The sequence below is a fragment of the Symphodus melops genome (assembly GCF_947650265.1).
Source record: "Symphodus melops genome assembly, chromosome: 7".
Classification (NCBI taxonomy): domain Eukaryota; kingdom Metazoa; phylum Chordata; class Actinopteri; order Labriformes; family Labridae; genus Symphodus; species Symphodus melops.
In genome coordinates this window covers 17209279-17224566 of record NC_136697.1, presented here as the reverse complement: position 1 = coordinate 17224566, position 15288 = coordinate 17209279, and the positions used below count along the sequence as shown (strand labels likewise).

General features: G+C 43.0%; 1 protein-coding gene across 4 annotated transcripts in view; it reads right to left on the bottom strand.

The window, feature by feature from the left end:
* arhgap21b (Rho GTPase activating protein 21b) overlaps nt 1-15288 on the bottom strand; it is a 113113-nt gene that overhangs the window by 7050 nt on the left and 90775 nt on the right. For 2 of the 4 annotated variants that reach the window (XM_079347522.1, XM_079347523.1), the window contains exons 2-17: nt 12054-12148; nt 11575-11653; nt 11435-11489; nt 6061-7630; nt 3678-3824; nt 3144-3246; nt 2961-3006; nt 2423-2548; nt 2021-2320; nt 1597-1658; nt 1318-1463; nt 1077-1219; nt 660-818; nt 452-530; nt 293-366; nt 100-189 (exon numbers count right to left, since the gene is read on the bottom strand). In XM_079347522.1, coding sequence (XP_079203648.1) covers nt 100-189; nt 293-366; nt 452-530; nt 660-818; nt 1077-1219; nt 1318-1463; nt 1597-1658; nt 2021-2320; nt 2423-2548; nt 2961-3006; nt 3144-3246; nt 3678-3824; nt 6061-7630; nt 11435-11489; nt 11575-11653; nt 12054-12120 — 3246 coding nt within the window. In that variant the 5' untranslated portion in view covers nt 12121-12148. Of the gene's footprint in view, nt 1-99; nt 190-292; nt 367-451; nt 531-659; nt 819-1076; nt 1220-1317; nt 1464-1596; nt 1659-2020; nt 2321-2422; nt 2549-2960; nt 3007-3143; nt 3247-3677; nt 3825-6060; nt 7631-9029; nt 9673-11434; nt 11490-11574; nt 11654-12053; nt 12149-14257; nt 14280-14447; nt 14628-15288 lie in introns of those variants that run through there. The other 2 variants (XM_079347525.1, XM_079347524.1) reach the window with 2 other exon arrangements.

Genomic DNA, 15288 nt, shown 5'->3' with positions numbered 1-15288 from the left:
AATGAAAGGCTCCTCAAAGACGCACGATTTCAGAAGGAACGCAGGAGGCGGACGTTTAATCATGACCTCGGCACTAACAGATGCTACCGGTGGTAATACCTTGTTCTTTTCACAGTTCTCAGACACCTTCTTGAGGTGAGCGCAGAGGAATTTCAGAGTTTCAAAGTGATGATCAGGTAATTCCTGGATCTGCAAAAAAAAAAAAAAAAAAGAAAATCGGAGGGGGAATGTTTCAGGATTCAGAGTTTGAAGTAGAAGACTGAGGTGCTGCTCATGTTATATTTTCACTCACCAGCCTCTTGAGCTCCTTTAATCTCTCCACTGAGTCTTCTGCTCTGTTGGCTTCAATAAATTCAGCATACTTTTCTGTGAAGAGAGCAGGAAGGGTTAGGACGAAGAGAATCCACATTTTCTTTATCACCACTGTCTACTGTTTTCTTATAGAGCTCACCATTTGTAAACAGAGGGTCTGGAAGTTTTCGGAAGAAGGACTTTAGTAAACTACTGATGACATTGAGATCTCGCCATTTCTGCGGAGAGTGAAGGTATGAAGAGGATTACTGTGGGGCAGTGCTTCGAGTACTACTCTTATCACTGCCTAAACGATGTTGTCAGAGAGCGGCACACGGTGCTGAGCGAGCCGGCTGTCAGTCACTCACGTCTTCCTGGATGTCGATGTCAGTCATGCCTTTGCTGTTGAGCTCCTCTTGCATGCTGGAGATGGCAGCGTTATTTCCTGGGACCCTGTAGATGCCTGTGTACTCCAGACCTCTCTCCTCCACCACATTACAGCACACCTCCACAATCAGAGGAACAAACTGCAGCACACACACACAATCACGAGGTTAGTGTGTTGAATTCTGTACATCTCTTTGTGAATACCTGACAAAGAACATGAACTCTTTAAAGGGGCAGTGACTGGATGTGAATGCAGTAATGTGTTGTATAGGTCACAGTCAGCCAAAGTGTGCTAAATGTACAGACTGCTTTGACTGACAGGGGGATAGAAAACGCTCATTTTCTGGATGCTAAAAAACACAGCATTTTGCTCACACATACATGAGCATAAGTCTCACCCTGTTAGATTGTGCAGCCGGACAGTCATCAAGCCGCACCCCAAATGTAACCCCTGCTGGAGTCTTTTTCTCAAAGGGCTTCCTCATGATGCCTGCAATACCAATTTTCCAAGCAGCTCTGTCCCGTGGTGGACTGGAGTCATCTAACCGGGAAAAACAAACAAACAAACACATACGATTATTAGGCTATCAGGGAGAAGGAATGGCCTCTGATTTAAGTTGATGGAGCAGCTGCCTCTACCTCTCAGAGCTCGTCGGTCTTCTCCTGCTCTGGGCGAATGAGGGCTGTGGCTCTTGCTGTCTGTTTTACCTCCCAAGAAGGCTTGTTTGATGCTGAGGGACTGGCGGGAGGATTTGGGGGAAGGCTCAGATCTGCTGCTGGGCGCACTGAACCGGATGTAAGGCGCACAGACACACACACACACACACACACACAAATATATCACATTTTAACACACATTAGGCTGACATAAAGTTCAAACGGGTAGATACAAGGATGAGGGTGTGGAGTCCTGCATACCTCATCATGTTGTATTCTTTGATCTTTCGACTGATCAGGTCCTGACTTATCACGGCAGCATCCTGTAATGACAGAAACATTAGAGCAAGAAGAGCAATTTGATCAAAAATACAACTTATCGTATCTGGTTCTTCATGTACATTTTGGAACGGTTTAAAAATCAACTTGTTTTTTGTTTTGTTTTTGCTGCCTCGGTTAAACAAGTCTCCAGAGACACCACCTTTATTTTATGAACAAAGGATGTAATGTTCTTTATCAGTCAATGAGAGACCTTAGTTCACCTTGTTTTAAACATTCTACATTAGAGATTTTTTTTAAAGAAAAGTCTGTTGTGGACTTGATGTCATGTTACTGGATGAAAGGATGACGCCCTTGGTTTTTGGACCTGACTTGGCTGAACGTACGGAGACCAACTAGAACACACCTCTTCATCAGGGTTACTGTTATCCTGAATGACTCGTATCCAACACAGCATGTCGTCCCTTCCCTCTGCCTGGAACAAGTACTCGCAGTCTGATGTGGTGAGTCGCAGCACATTCTTGCGTCTCGTGTCGCTATAGGATATGTCGATCAGACAGGCCTTGATGCTGATTCGCAGTGGGTCTTCGTCAGATGGCGTGGAAGCGTGAGACACTGCATCCTTCCTGTCTCTGTAGAGGGTGAGGTCGTGACCTTGTAACACAGCGTACATCTGCTTCCAGGATCTCATCCCTCCACCGACACGCTACAGAGACCAAGAGAAAAGAGAGAGAACATATTACATATCTATGCGTTAGAGAAATAGAGTTTAAAGAGGTTAAGTGAAGGCATGAGTATACAGGCATACCTTGTTTTTATCTGTACTGAGCTGCCTAAAATTCAGCAAGCCTTCTTTGGAAGAATTAGCAAAGACATCAGAAGATGAATCCCTTTGAGATCCAGAATCTGCAGAAGGTTTATGCCCATCCAGAGCCTGCAAGCATGAACATGTGAGAGTTTTAGAAAATGAGATGACATTATTGTGACATTAAACCCCTGGAGTGTGGGAGATTAGGTGGTAAAAAATTATGTAACACTTTACTCGAACCAAACTGGAGAAATTCAAGTCACAAGGTAACTCAGTCATACCTTTTTTTTCTTCTTTTAACTTTTTCAATAAATGTCATTTTACAGTTGTCCCTGTGTTTGATTCTAATTGAACACCTTGCTTAGCTTGTTGCTAACAGGGTACTCCAATCCAATAAGTGTTTGAACACACTGCTCTTTGGAGCATTGTCAGAAAATCAAGTCTTATTTTAAAGAGTAAAACCAAAGAAACACAAAATCAGAATCTGTATCATGACATTGGAAAGTGTTGCTTGTTGTAAGTAAATGTATATGCTCACCTTTCTCAGGCCCCTGAGACTGGGCATATGCCTACTGGAAGATCTCCTGAAAAAAAAATGAAAAAAAAACAGAGGAAGAAAGATCCAAAGTCAGGCAAAAAGTCAGAACAATCTATAACCTTATAAGCTCTACAATCATTTTTAAACACACAGAGCAATGATCTGATCCTAGTATGCACTCACCCTCTGCTCTCCTCCTGATAGGTATCCAGACCTTCATCGTAGGATTTGGAGCGCTCTGTTTTGCTGGCTGTGTCAGACTCCAGCAAAGCACTTCTAAGGGACTCTATTCAGGGAGAAATAATAGGAGATAATGTTATTAAAACCCAGGTAAAGCGTGTTAATCACATTGATTACTCTGAAGGGACTTTGGTCCAGACAAATATTAAACAGCATGTCTGATAACAGCAGCACGTGCCAGGTGAAATGTATTGACCTGTATTTACAGAGCCTATAGAAGTATGCATGTCTGAACAGATTAACTCAAAGGCTTATCAAACTGTACAACACACACTTAAAAAGTTGAAAGAAAAAAGGACGATCTGGTTGAAAGAAATGTAAAATTTGATCAAATGTTTTATCTTTTCCATGAACTGACCTTGACGATTACATAAATGTATATTTAAGTTGTTTTGACTTTTATTCTTTCCAAACAAATTCTCTGGAACCAACTTTGGCTGATAAATCCATCACCTAACTCAGTCCTACCCAGTTTACCTTGGTCATGTGACAGCTGTCGACGAATAGGAGGGCAGGGTGAGTCTGGGCTGGAGGGACCTGTAGTTATTGATGGTGCAACCGAGATGACAGCCGAGGGTGGAATTGGCGCGGCGTCCCGGTCGACACTGGGGCTGGTTGGCTCATCTACGACAACAATGAAACATTAATTGTACACACAGATAGGAAATGTGCTTTTTGTTTTATAAAATAGAATAATACATGAAGTCTCTATAGACAGACTCCAGGCCTGCTGAGCTTTTAATTTTGATATGCAAAACTTTATTTTCATCAGTGGCATTTCAGTTCTTAGTGACACCCCTTGTTACAGCGAAATAGATAATTTTTATGTTTTTTAAGCAAAAAGGAAGTTCTTCACTCTGGTGTACCGCCCACTCCTGGCACTTGCCTGATACTGCTCAGAGTACAAAGCTGCTCTCTGCAGCCGAGGGGAGCTTGGAGCTAAATTTAAAAGAAACTGTCCTAGTTCCAGCCTGTACCCAACTTTAAAACAGTGCAATGTGGAAAAGGATCTCATCCCCTCTCAAACAAGATCTGATGGGCTCCCTTCATAACATTTCAGCCCATCATTGATAAAGTATTATTCAAAAACAACTCCAGTCTTAAACCTTTAGCCTCTCTCCAAAACACACGATGATCCACCTTTTCTTCTACACTCTGTCAGAGTGCTATCTCCTTAATGAACAAACAAAGATGTGGACTCAAATCATTCTGCACAAATAGGCCCAATTATTGATGTAAACAAAGAAGAAAAGAACCACTCTGGTGTTAGCTAATAATTGAACACTGCAAACTGTTTGTGCACCAGACAGCTTGTGTTAGAAACACCCGAGGGATTCTTCCCCCGGCCAAAACTGTATTATTAAGTGGTTGTGGTCAAGACGTTCTCCCTGTTTGGTGCTATTTTAAAATAATCCAATACAGTCATCCTCACTGTAAGGTTATAGCACAATTGTCCTGCCTGTATATTAGCTACATGAAACGATGGACAGGGTAACAGGAGCATATTAGGCCTGGACCATTGGGCTTTGAAACAGGCCATTGATGGAGGTCCAACAGCCAACACAATCAGAGCACTGTTCTGCTGGGTCAGGGCACCAGTCCCAGAATGGTGGTGTTGTGGCATCATCTCTGTCACTGCCTGCTTTGTCTGCACCTGGGCTGCCAGGCCGCTTGAACCACCGACATTACACGGACTACCAAAAAGGAATGGCCGAAACACTGGATAGACACAAAAGGCACCACATACATCCAACCAAAACACTTCATGTTTCATTCAAAAGAGTCAACAAAATTGACTATAAACACAACCTTACCAACCTAAACAAAACCAACTCTAAATAAAATGCAGTACACAGTTGAACAGCACTCAAACAAAGGCCTTCAGGTAGCAGCCTGATGCGCATCACAACATTTATTGTAACAGAAACTCCAGTCTAAGGGGCTTTCTCACTTTCCCAATTACTACATCTTGTGTCACAAAAAGCCTGGTGGACAGACAGATGGAACCTCATACTAACCACATATATGTAGAGACTGATGGAGGAATAGGCACAGAGAAAGACAATAGTGAGATATCTGAAAATAAAATATTCAGTACAGTTTTAATCTTAGCAGCTTTCCAAAAATATTTAAGGAACCCAAAGGATCCTCCATCTGCATAATCCATCTTGCCTACAGCCATGTAACTGTAGGCATGATCTCATCTAGCAACATGAAAAACATGCTGAGAGTTCCCATGAATAATGAATATTTTTAAGCTGCTGAACTTCCTATAATACATTCTCAGACTTGTTTTAGAAATGTGCTTAGTTCCATTCTCCAAACAAAAACACAGTGGAGCAAAAAAAAGAAAATGTAAAATGTGTAAAACTGCTGGTAGACTGACAACATTTTGGAAACTGTTCTGTAAGCTCCAAAACACCTTTAATGTGAAATGTTACACTTGTTTTTGCGATGAAAGCTATTCAATCACCAGAATGTGCACTATGGGGCCACTGAACCATGATAAAATCCATCCTGCAGAGAGACCATTCAAGGAAACAATGTATAAAAAAAAGGGAGAAAATCAATATATTCTAAAAGGCTTAAACCATCCCTCGCTCTGCCCCAGTTAAGCTGAATATTCCACAATACCTCTCTGAATGCCACAAAACCTGATTAATAACATCTTCCGAGGGAGATTAATTTATTTTTGCCCGGTACACACACGCACACAGATTTCCTACATTGAATCCTACACCCATTTCTATCAGCATCAACGAGATGGATTCACTTACAGCACTGCCTCATTTTACAACCGACTGCAGTCATTGCTATGACAACTGAGGGCAGCAACAGTTACAACTGATTATTATCTTACCGATGAACGGGATCAAGTCCAGAGACTCATCCAGGTTGCTGGAGCAGGAGGTGTGATGTTTTTCCCCGAGGCGGCGTATGTGGATCTCTCGACGTGCATCATTGGGAAGCCAACATGCCACCACATCGGTAGTGGAATCTGCTCCGTCATCATTTACAGCCAGGATGTAAGATGGGTGCCGAAGAGGGCTGGGGTTCTTTCCAGATGGGGGCTTCTCCCTCATGACAACCCCCGTCTCGGTGGGACTCCGCCCATTGACCTGACTCTGGGAGTCTGGGTGAGGTGGTTTGAGGATGCTCGGCCTCTGAGGAATCTGTTTCGGGGTTGAGCATGAAGAAGACCTGTGCCCTACTAACGCTGGGTCTCTGCTTGCTTCAACTGGCTGCATGGATTCAGCCCGTATCCTGTTCTGGCCTGGTTGGGTAGCTCGGACTAAATGGTTTCCTTTTACTGCAACTCTTTGGTCAACAAGAGAATGTTCGGCACTCGCGCTTTTCCCAAAATGTGACAACCTGTCTGAAAGCATGGGTGAGGAGCGAGACTGTAGAGAATCTGCTCCTTTAGAATAGAGAGGGGGGTTAGGTGGGCCCCTCATGCCACCACTATATCCAACAGAAGGCCTGTAGAGCATGGCTTGTCTGGGAATAGACTGTCTGCTGGGCCTGGTACCTTGATCCGCCCTTCCACAGCCCACTCTCCTTTCTACGGGCCGGGCCAACTCTGCAGGATCAACATAGTCTGTGGAGTGAGCCCGTGCTTTGTGCATTAGGCCGTCTTGGGACACACTTCGAGGCGGCCAATTCCGGGCTTGGCTGAGTCTGTCTGCACTGCTCATGCGGTCCTGTGAAGCACTGCGTGGGGCAACCTGAAAGTGGGGAGGAGGTCCGTGGTATGAGCGTTCATGTGAGGTACTCCTGCGTCGTATTCCCTTCGGGACCCAGTCTCCCTGGGGAATGTGATGAGTCGGGCCAAACGGGCTCTGACTCGCTCGCAAATTGTCCAGCCTCTCCTGGATGGTCCGACTGCCATGGGAATGGATTCCTTTGTTGTCGATGTACTCCCTGTATGTTTGGTAAGTGCGCCAATCAATGTTTTGATGGTTGGCGGGGTAATGAGGTGCCTGACCGCTGTATGGCAGCATTCCTGGACCACCGGGGTACACGTCAGCCTTTCGAGAGTGAGGATACTGAGCCAGTGACCCTGGCCTCCCCCTGAGGAACACAGGATCCACGAAATCCATCCTGTGTGCAGGACCCATGCGCCCCATATGGGCTGCGTCGGGAGGAACCACCACAGTCCTCACGCTGTCGTTTCGCATGCACACTGCCATCTGGCTTTTTGGATACGATTGAGGAGGGGGAGACGGAGGCACGGTGATCTCCTTACGGTACCCATGGTCCGGAGGCGCCGTTGGCCCTCGGCAGACCTGCTCGGCTGAGTCTGTGGCCTGGGCCATGCCCGGAGGCTTACAGTCTATTCTAGGGTAGCATACTGGCGGAGGCTCAGGAATGTGACGGGCATTTCCACTGTAGCTACTTTGGCCCCGGAGGTAGGCATCCTGGGAGTAGGCCTAGAAACACAGCAGCAAAGCAGCGTTACCAAAGACATAGTGCAAGCAGCATTTTCAAGTGTGTGTTATATTCAACAGCGTGCTACAGAGAAGTCAAGCGTGGTGTTACAAATGCTGCTGGATGCGCGTGTGTGGGCAGTGCATGGTGCAGTACAAGTGAGTGGAGGCGTTCACAGGTCAGAGGTTTCAATGGTCTTCATCTGCTTCTTATTTAAGAGTTCTCATGGTAATGTTCACTGTTCCGTGACGACAGATGATACTACTACACTATAGGAGTCGAAGTTACACACATTTCACCCTGACAGTGAGTTGATGCTTCCAACAAGCATCTTATGTTGCGTCAGTTTTTCATCATTATTCACGGCTCTGTCGTCCAGACAACAATGAGTGTAGCTATAAAACTACACAGGTTTCCACTTTAAAGCAGACAAACGTTTCTAAATGCCTTTCAAAGGAATTACCATCTTTATTACTGCAAACACTGAGATTAATGTGGAATGGTATTTAGTCAACATTTAGCCTCCCACTTGGCCCTTTCAGCACAGATTTTAGAACAATCAATAGACATTTGATGAATCAATCACGAAGCCAACTCTAGATATTTAAAAAAAAAACAAAAAAAAATTACAATAGAAAAGTAGAGTAGCTTTACAAACGTTGTAAGGGGTAGCCTGTTACTTAATGTTCCCACCTCAGACTGATAGACAATAACCTCGGACAGACAGCAGGTCGCCCATCCCTGATAGAGAAGAGCTATATTTAGCTATCCTGATTACCGTCCAAGGTTTGGAAGACATCATTCATCATTCACTGCACATATTTGTAAAATTTAAAACAAAAAGAAAAGAAAAGAAAAGATAAAAAGAACTGAGCTAGAGCTTGATCTGTGCTTGTAAGCCTCACTACAGGTATCTTGATCTCAGAACACAGCACATACTGTTCATTGTGATAAGACGACAAGTGAAGGTTTTGAGGACTTTGATCCTGCTACCGAGTGTCATATTGTAATCTTATATAAATCAGTGCCAGGCTCAGCTCCTCCCTTCATGAACATGAATGTGAAGGCGAGTTCAGAGGTCACTGGCCTTTATCAAGATAATGACATCTGGCACCGAGGATGAAGACGGGGCGAGGCTTCACTAAATGCCTGTTGGAATCCAGATCCGAGCGCTCAATCTAACAGGTACCGCAGGCACAGTCCATCGGCCATTTCTAGTCCACACATCTACACACAGAGCTCATCATTAGACAGTCAACCACGGCAACTAGATGGCAATTGCGTTAAAACCTGAAGACAACGTCCTGCTGTGAGGTTGCTGACACACATGCCATATGCAAAATGAGACGACAAGCACAACATGTCAACATCAAGAGGCTACACAGCCAGCTGTTCGCTTACCAGATTAGTAGTTCCCAGAGAGAGAGGATACCGTTACAGCATGTGAAAAGGAAAGTGTTGAGAAATCAAGGGAGAGAGGGTGGGAAAAGATGCCAGCAGAGAAAAATGAAAACATTGTCAAAAACAGCCACGGTAATGCCCGGGCTCGACATGCTATCAACACACGAGAGCTCCAGCAGCACAACCTGCCGTTGCCAGTCCGTCCTGGTGAGGTAGCAGGAGCAGAAGCCTGCTTCTTTTGCTGCTGCTAAGTCTCCATGGTTGTATCCATCTTCAGCCAGAATATTACGCTAACTGAGCAAGGTGCCTCCAGTCTGTGTCTCTCTCTCCCCCCCCCTCCCCTCTGCTATTGCTCACATGACAGAAGCAGCAGCTGCTGATTATACATTCAGCTGTGATGGTAGAGCTCACCCCTCCCTCCTTTTTCTCTTCACATCAACCTGTTCAAAACACAGAGCAGTCAGCTGATTTTATCCACCGGTTTAAGCTTCATCATTCAAGCCGTTACCTCTTTTTTTTCTCCCCTGCTCTGTTTCCTCTTTTTTTTCTTCCTGGCGTACAGTTCCCTCCCTTTTCTGCTCACTCGCTGTACACCCTCTCCATCCCTTTGCTAAGCAACTGCTGCCCGTCTCCTAGCAGTGCGTGTGCTGCCTCCTACAGTGTGAAGTCATCTTCCTAGCACCTCTAATAATCCTCCTGTTTTATGGACAGACTTCATTAGTTTGATTGCCTATATTAATGCTTCTTTTTATGAGGCTGCTGGGCATTCCCTAATCAATAGAGTAGAAGGTACGGAGCAAAATGTGCATAAATGGGCTCGAATGTAAAATTAAAAATTAAAAAAAATCTCATGTAAATATTTAAATAAACTGTAATGGCTGTGACAACAATACATACTTGCTCCAAAGTGATTAATTGATTTACCCATCGTGTGAATAATGAGGACTCAGTCTAGACATTGACCAGTTCCACAGGGGAACAATTTTGAGGTAAAGCAAACAGACAAGCACTTTCATTATATCGTTTGTAAACTACACTCTACACTACACAATAGGCCCTTGGGAAAAGATTCCTAAACATCCTTTCTAACCACTTAAAGTGGCTGCTGCAGATATGGGACAGATGAGTGCACCTTCGCTTTGCACTGAATGTGCAGCTGCCAGCAGCATGCATAAAAGGTTCACATACCTGTGAGCAAGAGCTCACAGGTATGTGAGGTCTTCATGCTGTTGAAGAAATGGTGTTTGAAGAACTGCAAACAGCAATGATGATGAAAATAAAAAAATAAAAAAAACTGTGTGAAAGAGTGAGGTGAAAATAAAGATGGATAAAGATTGGATTAGCAATGGAAGGAAGGCATTTAAATGCAGACCATTCACTTAATATCAAATTGATCCCAAACTATAGTTTTATTTTTGTCACATTTGCCCTGAATTTAAAGACTGGTTGCTGACAATAAGCAACATGTAAATAGGACATTCCAAACAGATTACATTATGTAGCCCTTAATGTGAATCATTTTTTCAAAACAGAAGTTGTTTGCAATTAAGAGTTAACTGAGGTTTAATTTTTGATATTCTAAAGGGTCTGATTCCACGGTATTTACACACACTTGACAATTATTTCTTTTTTATGAAAATGACTTTTTCCTGATGAATAATCTATTGCCTTTAGTTTAATAATTTAACATCCTGTATTTTAAGTGCATACCCTGAGCTATTTTTAAACTGCTATGGAAGTAGAGCGTCATTTCCCGTTCTCTCAAATCATGGACTCTGACATCTTCACAGTCAGATGGAAACAACATGTCACAACAGTCACCTGATTATGTCATGTGAAGAAATCTGTGCTAAAGAGAGCCCAGTCGTGATGGATGAGGATGAGGCAGACTTTCTAAAGGCCTCCTTCAGACAAATTAAATGCATGTTAAAATGAGCAAATGTAAGTCAACATTGCAGTCAGATTATTGGCAGAAACGAAGAGCTGACACTCATCTGTCTAAAGTGAGATGCAGCTTTTTAACGTGTTACTGCCTTACACATGTGACCGTCTCAAGAAAAACATAACAACGGAGTAGTGTCAATCAATCCAGGATTTGTGCTTCTGTATGTGAATATGAGAGCAGCTGTTTGAGGACTGGGCGGCTGCTCTGGCCTGATTAGAAGGCCTAGATAGGAGCTCTGATGGGACAGCCATGCTCCCTGCATCTCATGACTGCTGTCCCAACGTGAACACGTGAAACTGGAGCAGTCCAGTGAGATCACATATTACATAAATACTAGGGACTGAAAAAAATAATAAGGAAAACACGTGGAACATTGTTTTTAAACTCCGCTGAAAACATTTACAGGTGATTAATGTGCAAACACAAAACACATTTTAAAATGCTGTGTGGAGGAACCTACCAGTTGGAGTATATCCTCATCTTTTGGCATCACACAAAGTTCAAGAAAGTCACCACTGTTGGAAAACAGAGAAGGATTTGAAAATGAGAAAATACACCAAATAACCAAAACCATCTATGCTATTTGTTTTTAGACCTCACCTGTCCTGGATCAAGCATATCACCTCACAATAGGCTTTCCCGATGATGCTTGCTCCATTTACTTTCACGATTCGATCACCTAAGTGATGTAAAAGAGAATGAGTGATGGCATCAGAAATAGGCAGGGTCAATAAAGAGACTGTGCTTTTATTTCCCTACATCCTCTAAGACATAAAATCACTGGAGTATCTAGAACACTAACAGGCACAAATAAGAACAACAAAGCCTGGCCGAAGTTCTGCTTCACTGCAGGGAAACTGTAATGCCCCTTCTGAAAACTGCACTACTTGCATTCTTTTTTTTTAGCTTGTTACACTCTGAAAGCAGCCAGCGCAATAACTTAGAGGAAGTTTGGAAATCTTTGTGACGTCATTTACAGAACAGGGCCTTGGTTGCTGTAATATGGTGAGTGTACTTTTAATCCCAGTCGCTTCGAGGTCTTGTGAGTAGAACAAGGCTGATGGTTAACTAAAGATCACCTGTGCAAAGACCAGCTCCATGAGCAGGCCCTCCTTCTTTGACTTGCTTCACAAAAATAGTGTCCATTGGTTCTAGCCTATTCCGTGGTCTCCCTGATACAAAAAAAAGAAAAAGGAAAAGGGTCATTGATGTTAAATAATTTAGCAAAGAAAAAAAAACAACTAAGCATTTAAAGTACTAATGACATCCATTTGGATCAGTAAATTTATATCTTTCAAAAAGAATCTCTCAAGTGAACCTGAAATGTGAAACAACTACAAAACCTAATAAACTGAGCAAAACATTAAGGTGAGAAATGAGAACAACTGTGTATGAGAATGAAAGAGAAACTGGCAGGTTTGTCAATAGATTTGGAGACATGTGAATCAACACTGTGACAGGCCGACGCTTACCCACATTGCCACATTTTGAAAAATTAAATTGGTTCCGAAGGAAATACCTAAATGTTGTTTCAGAGAAGTGTGTGTGTGTGTGTGTGGGGGGGGGGGGGGCTAAAGGGAGAAAACCTGTTTGCTCAAGCTGCTCCTGTCTCCTAGCAGCTGCAAAAAAAGAAGTAAAAGAAAGGAAAAATGGAGGGGGTGAGAGAAAGAGAGACTGAGAGAAGGTAGAGTGACAGTGTGTTCAGCTGCTCAACTCCCACTCTTTCCTTATAAACTGAGAAATAGCTCCGTGCAAACCTTTCCCTAGTAGTTAACATTCTGTTAGTGAGTCAGTGCTTGAAGTAGAAATAAAGACCAGCATCAGAACAGGTGTGATATATTTTTAAGTCCTCCGAGTTCTATGCAACAGGTTTACAAGTCTTTAAATGCTTGATACACCATGAAAACCATATTTTAAATCACATGTTCCCCGTGTCATTTGACTGTTTTATGTTTGGGAATAGAGACACAGGTCAAATGGGTGGCTTAACTTTGTGTCTGCAGTTCATCATTCAATCTTAGTAACAATCAACAAACCTTTAAAACCCCCAAAACATAGACACACACGTGCCTCCATTGTTCTCTCTTTCACACACGAGATTACTAGTGCAGTATGACATCCTCAGGACTCATTATGTAACACTGCAACAGGAGGCCCATGAAAAATATTAACAGCAAGACACGCTCCCTCTGGTGGTACATCAGAGAGTTGCAATACTATATCCTCAAAGAAACTTGTCAGATACATTCTTACATGACTGAATTATTAAAATGTACATTGGATGCAGTTTTTGCCTTCCACTTGCAAGAACCTGAGGTAGTGTATTGGATCCTAAACATTTAGGCATTAATAATTTGTGTTGTGCTGTTGTTTTTCGACTTCATGAACTAATAGAAAACACACAAAGTGTACCATTGTGTCTTCTTTTACAGTACTCTTCATCTGTATGACTTAATGTTACTTTGCTTGAGCTCTGAGCTATAAAACCGACCTTTCTTCTGTACACATTCCTAGATGACATATTCTTTGCTTGCTCTATTATCACATCTTTACCATTTTTAAACCAGCGTTCAGACCATTTGTTTATTTTTTATTTATAAGTGAGTGAAGCCCCGGTTCCAGCTGAAGAAGAAGAAGAAGAAAAAAAACAGAAAAAAAAACAGTACCAAAGCACTAAAGCCGGAAAACCAGGAAAACTCAGGAGGGCTCATTGTATTTAAAGAGACACGCACCAAAACGGAGCGTTCTGAGCGAGCTGGTTCAAACAGGGTCACAAACCTCCTCTGGTGCTTGATTCATGTTATATTTGGACCAAAGCAAAACACAGATGTTTCTTTTAGACCACAGGTGGACTGTTTGAAAAGGTGGAAAAAGAGGTATATGTCCTCTTTAAAACAAATCAACTTGTATTCGGCACTAAATACATACAAAGAGAAAATAAACTGCTTTGACACTAACAAGGGGAAAATGGGCCAAACATACACAATCCAGTAAAGTGAGGCCATCTCTTTCTGACGGCCTTTTCATAGTGAGGGAGAAAAGCAGCAAGAACAACAAAGTGAAACAATATGAAGAGTGGGGTCACTACAGGACAGAAACAGGTGATGATGCTGACCAAACCTTTTCATGCCTCCACAAAGGTCAGTGACACACAGGAGCAACATTGTTCTCATCGCATAAGGAAGCAAAAAGAGGTAACGGGTGGATTAAGAGGCATTAGAAGTCAGAGGCACTGCACTAAGTCAGCAGTGCTGGAGAGAAACAGTCGAGTCGTTCTGCTTACCTCTGAGGCCGTGATCTTCCTCCTTAAACAAAACAAAAACAAACAAATACTCAAGTCAATTTGCTGTTCATGAACTCTGAGTTTAGGTATCAGGCTTTCTGTTGATTCACTCGTGTTAACAACATGTTTTTTTAGATTAATGAACTATTCTGGTGAGTTTAATACTAAAATACAAAACTAGAACATTTACCGGGAAGCAGTGCATGGATGACTCTGGTGGGTACACGATGAAGTGACGCAGGGTGAAGCCGAACCCTTGGGAAGTTCGACGCAATCGCACTGTTTTAGGTCTTGGCCATGAGAACTCCTCTTCCGTTGGAAATTGCCCCGGAGAAGAATCAGCCATGTTGCTCCACTCGGGAGATTCATTCTAAAACGAGAAAAAAACAGAGAGAGAAGTTGGAATGTAAGTCGTTTTTACTTTCACATCAAGAATGACAGCAGTCTAATGGTAACCTGCTGAAAACTGCAGCTGAGAAGTCTTGAAATTGAAAGCGTCAACACGGCTAACTGTGAATGCTGGAAAAGCCCAGTGTTGAAATATAATCCAACTACTCCTAAAACCACAAATATAAACACCACAATACAAACAAATTACCTCTAAGTAGAGATGAATAAGGGAGCAGTGTGGATCATTTGTCAAAGTTACACATGGATTAAAGATAACAGACTCACTCTTGAGTGTACAGTGTTTACAGTCTCACAGCTGGGGAGCAGAGCACGGCAGGCTTTCGGGGCTTGTGACACCTACCCATGTGTTAACTGACTATTTACAGCTTCGCACCTTTGTGGTATCGTGTGTGCAGCAACACCCCCTTTACTCAGGTCTCCCCGTATCATATTCCGTGTTCCAGTAAAACTCTCAGGAACACCTCTGTTCAAACAGTCTTGTATTTCCACACTGATATGGTATTTTCCCCTCACCCCGTCTCAAACAAACCCTCCCCCCTCTCCACTGTGGAGCGTAGACCCACAGTGTGAGGAATTTGATGAGCTTGCATTCATGTCATCCCTGCCTGAGCAGATATATT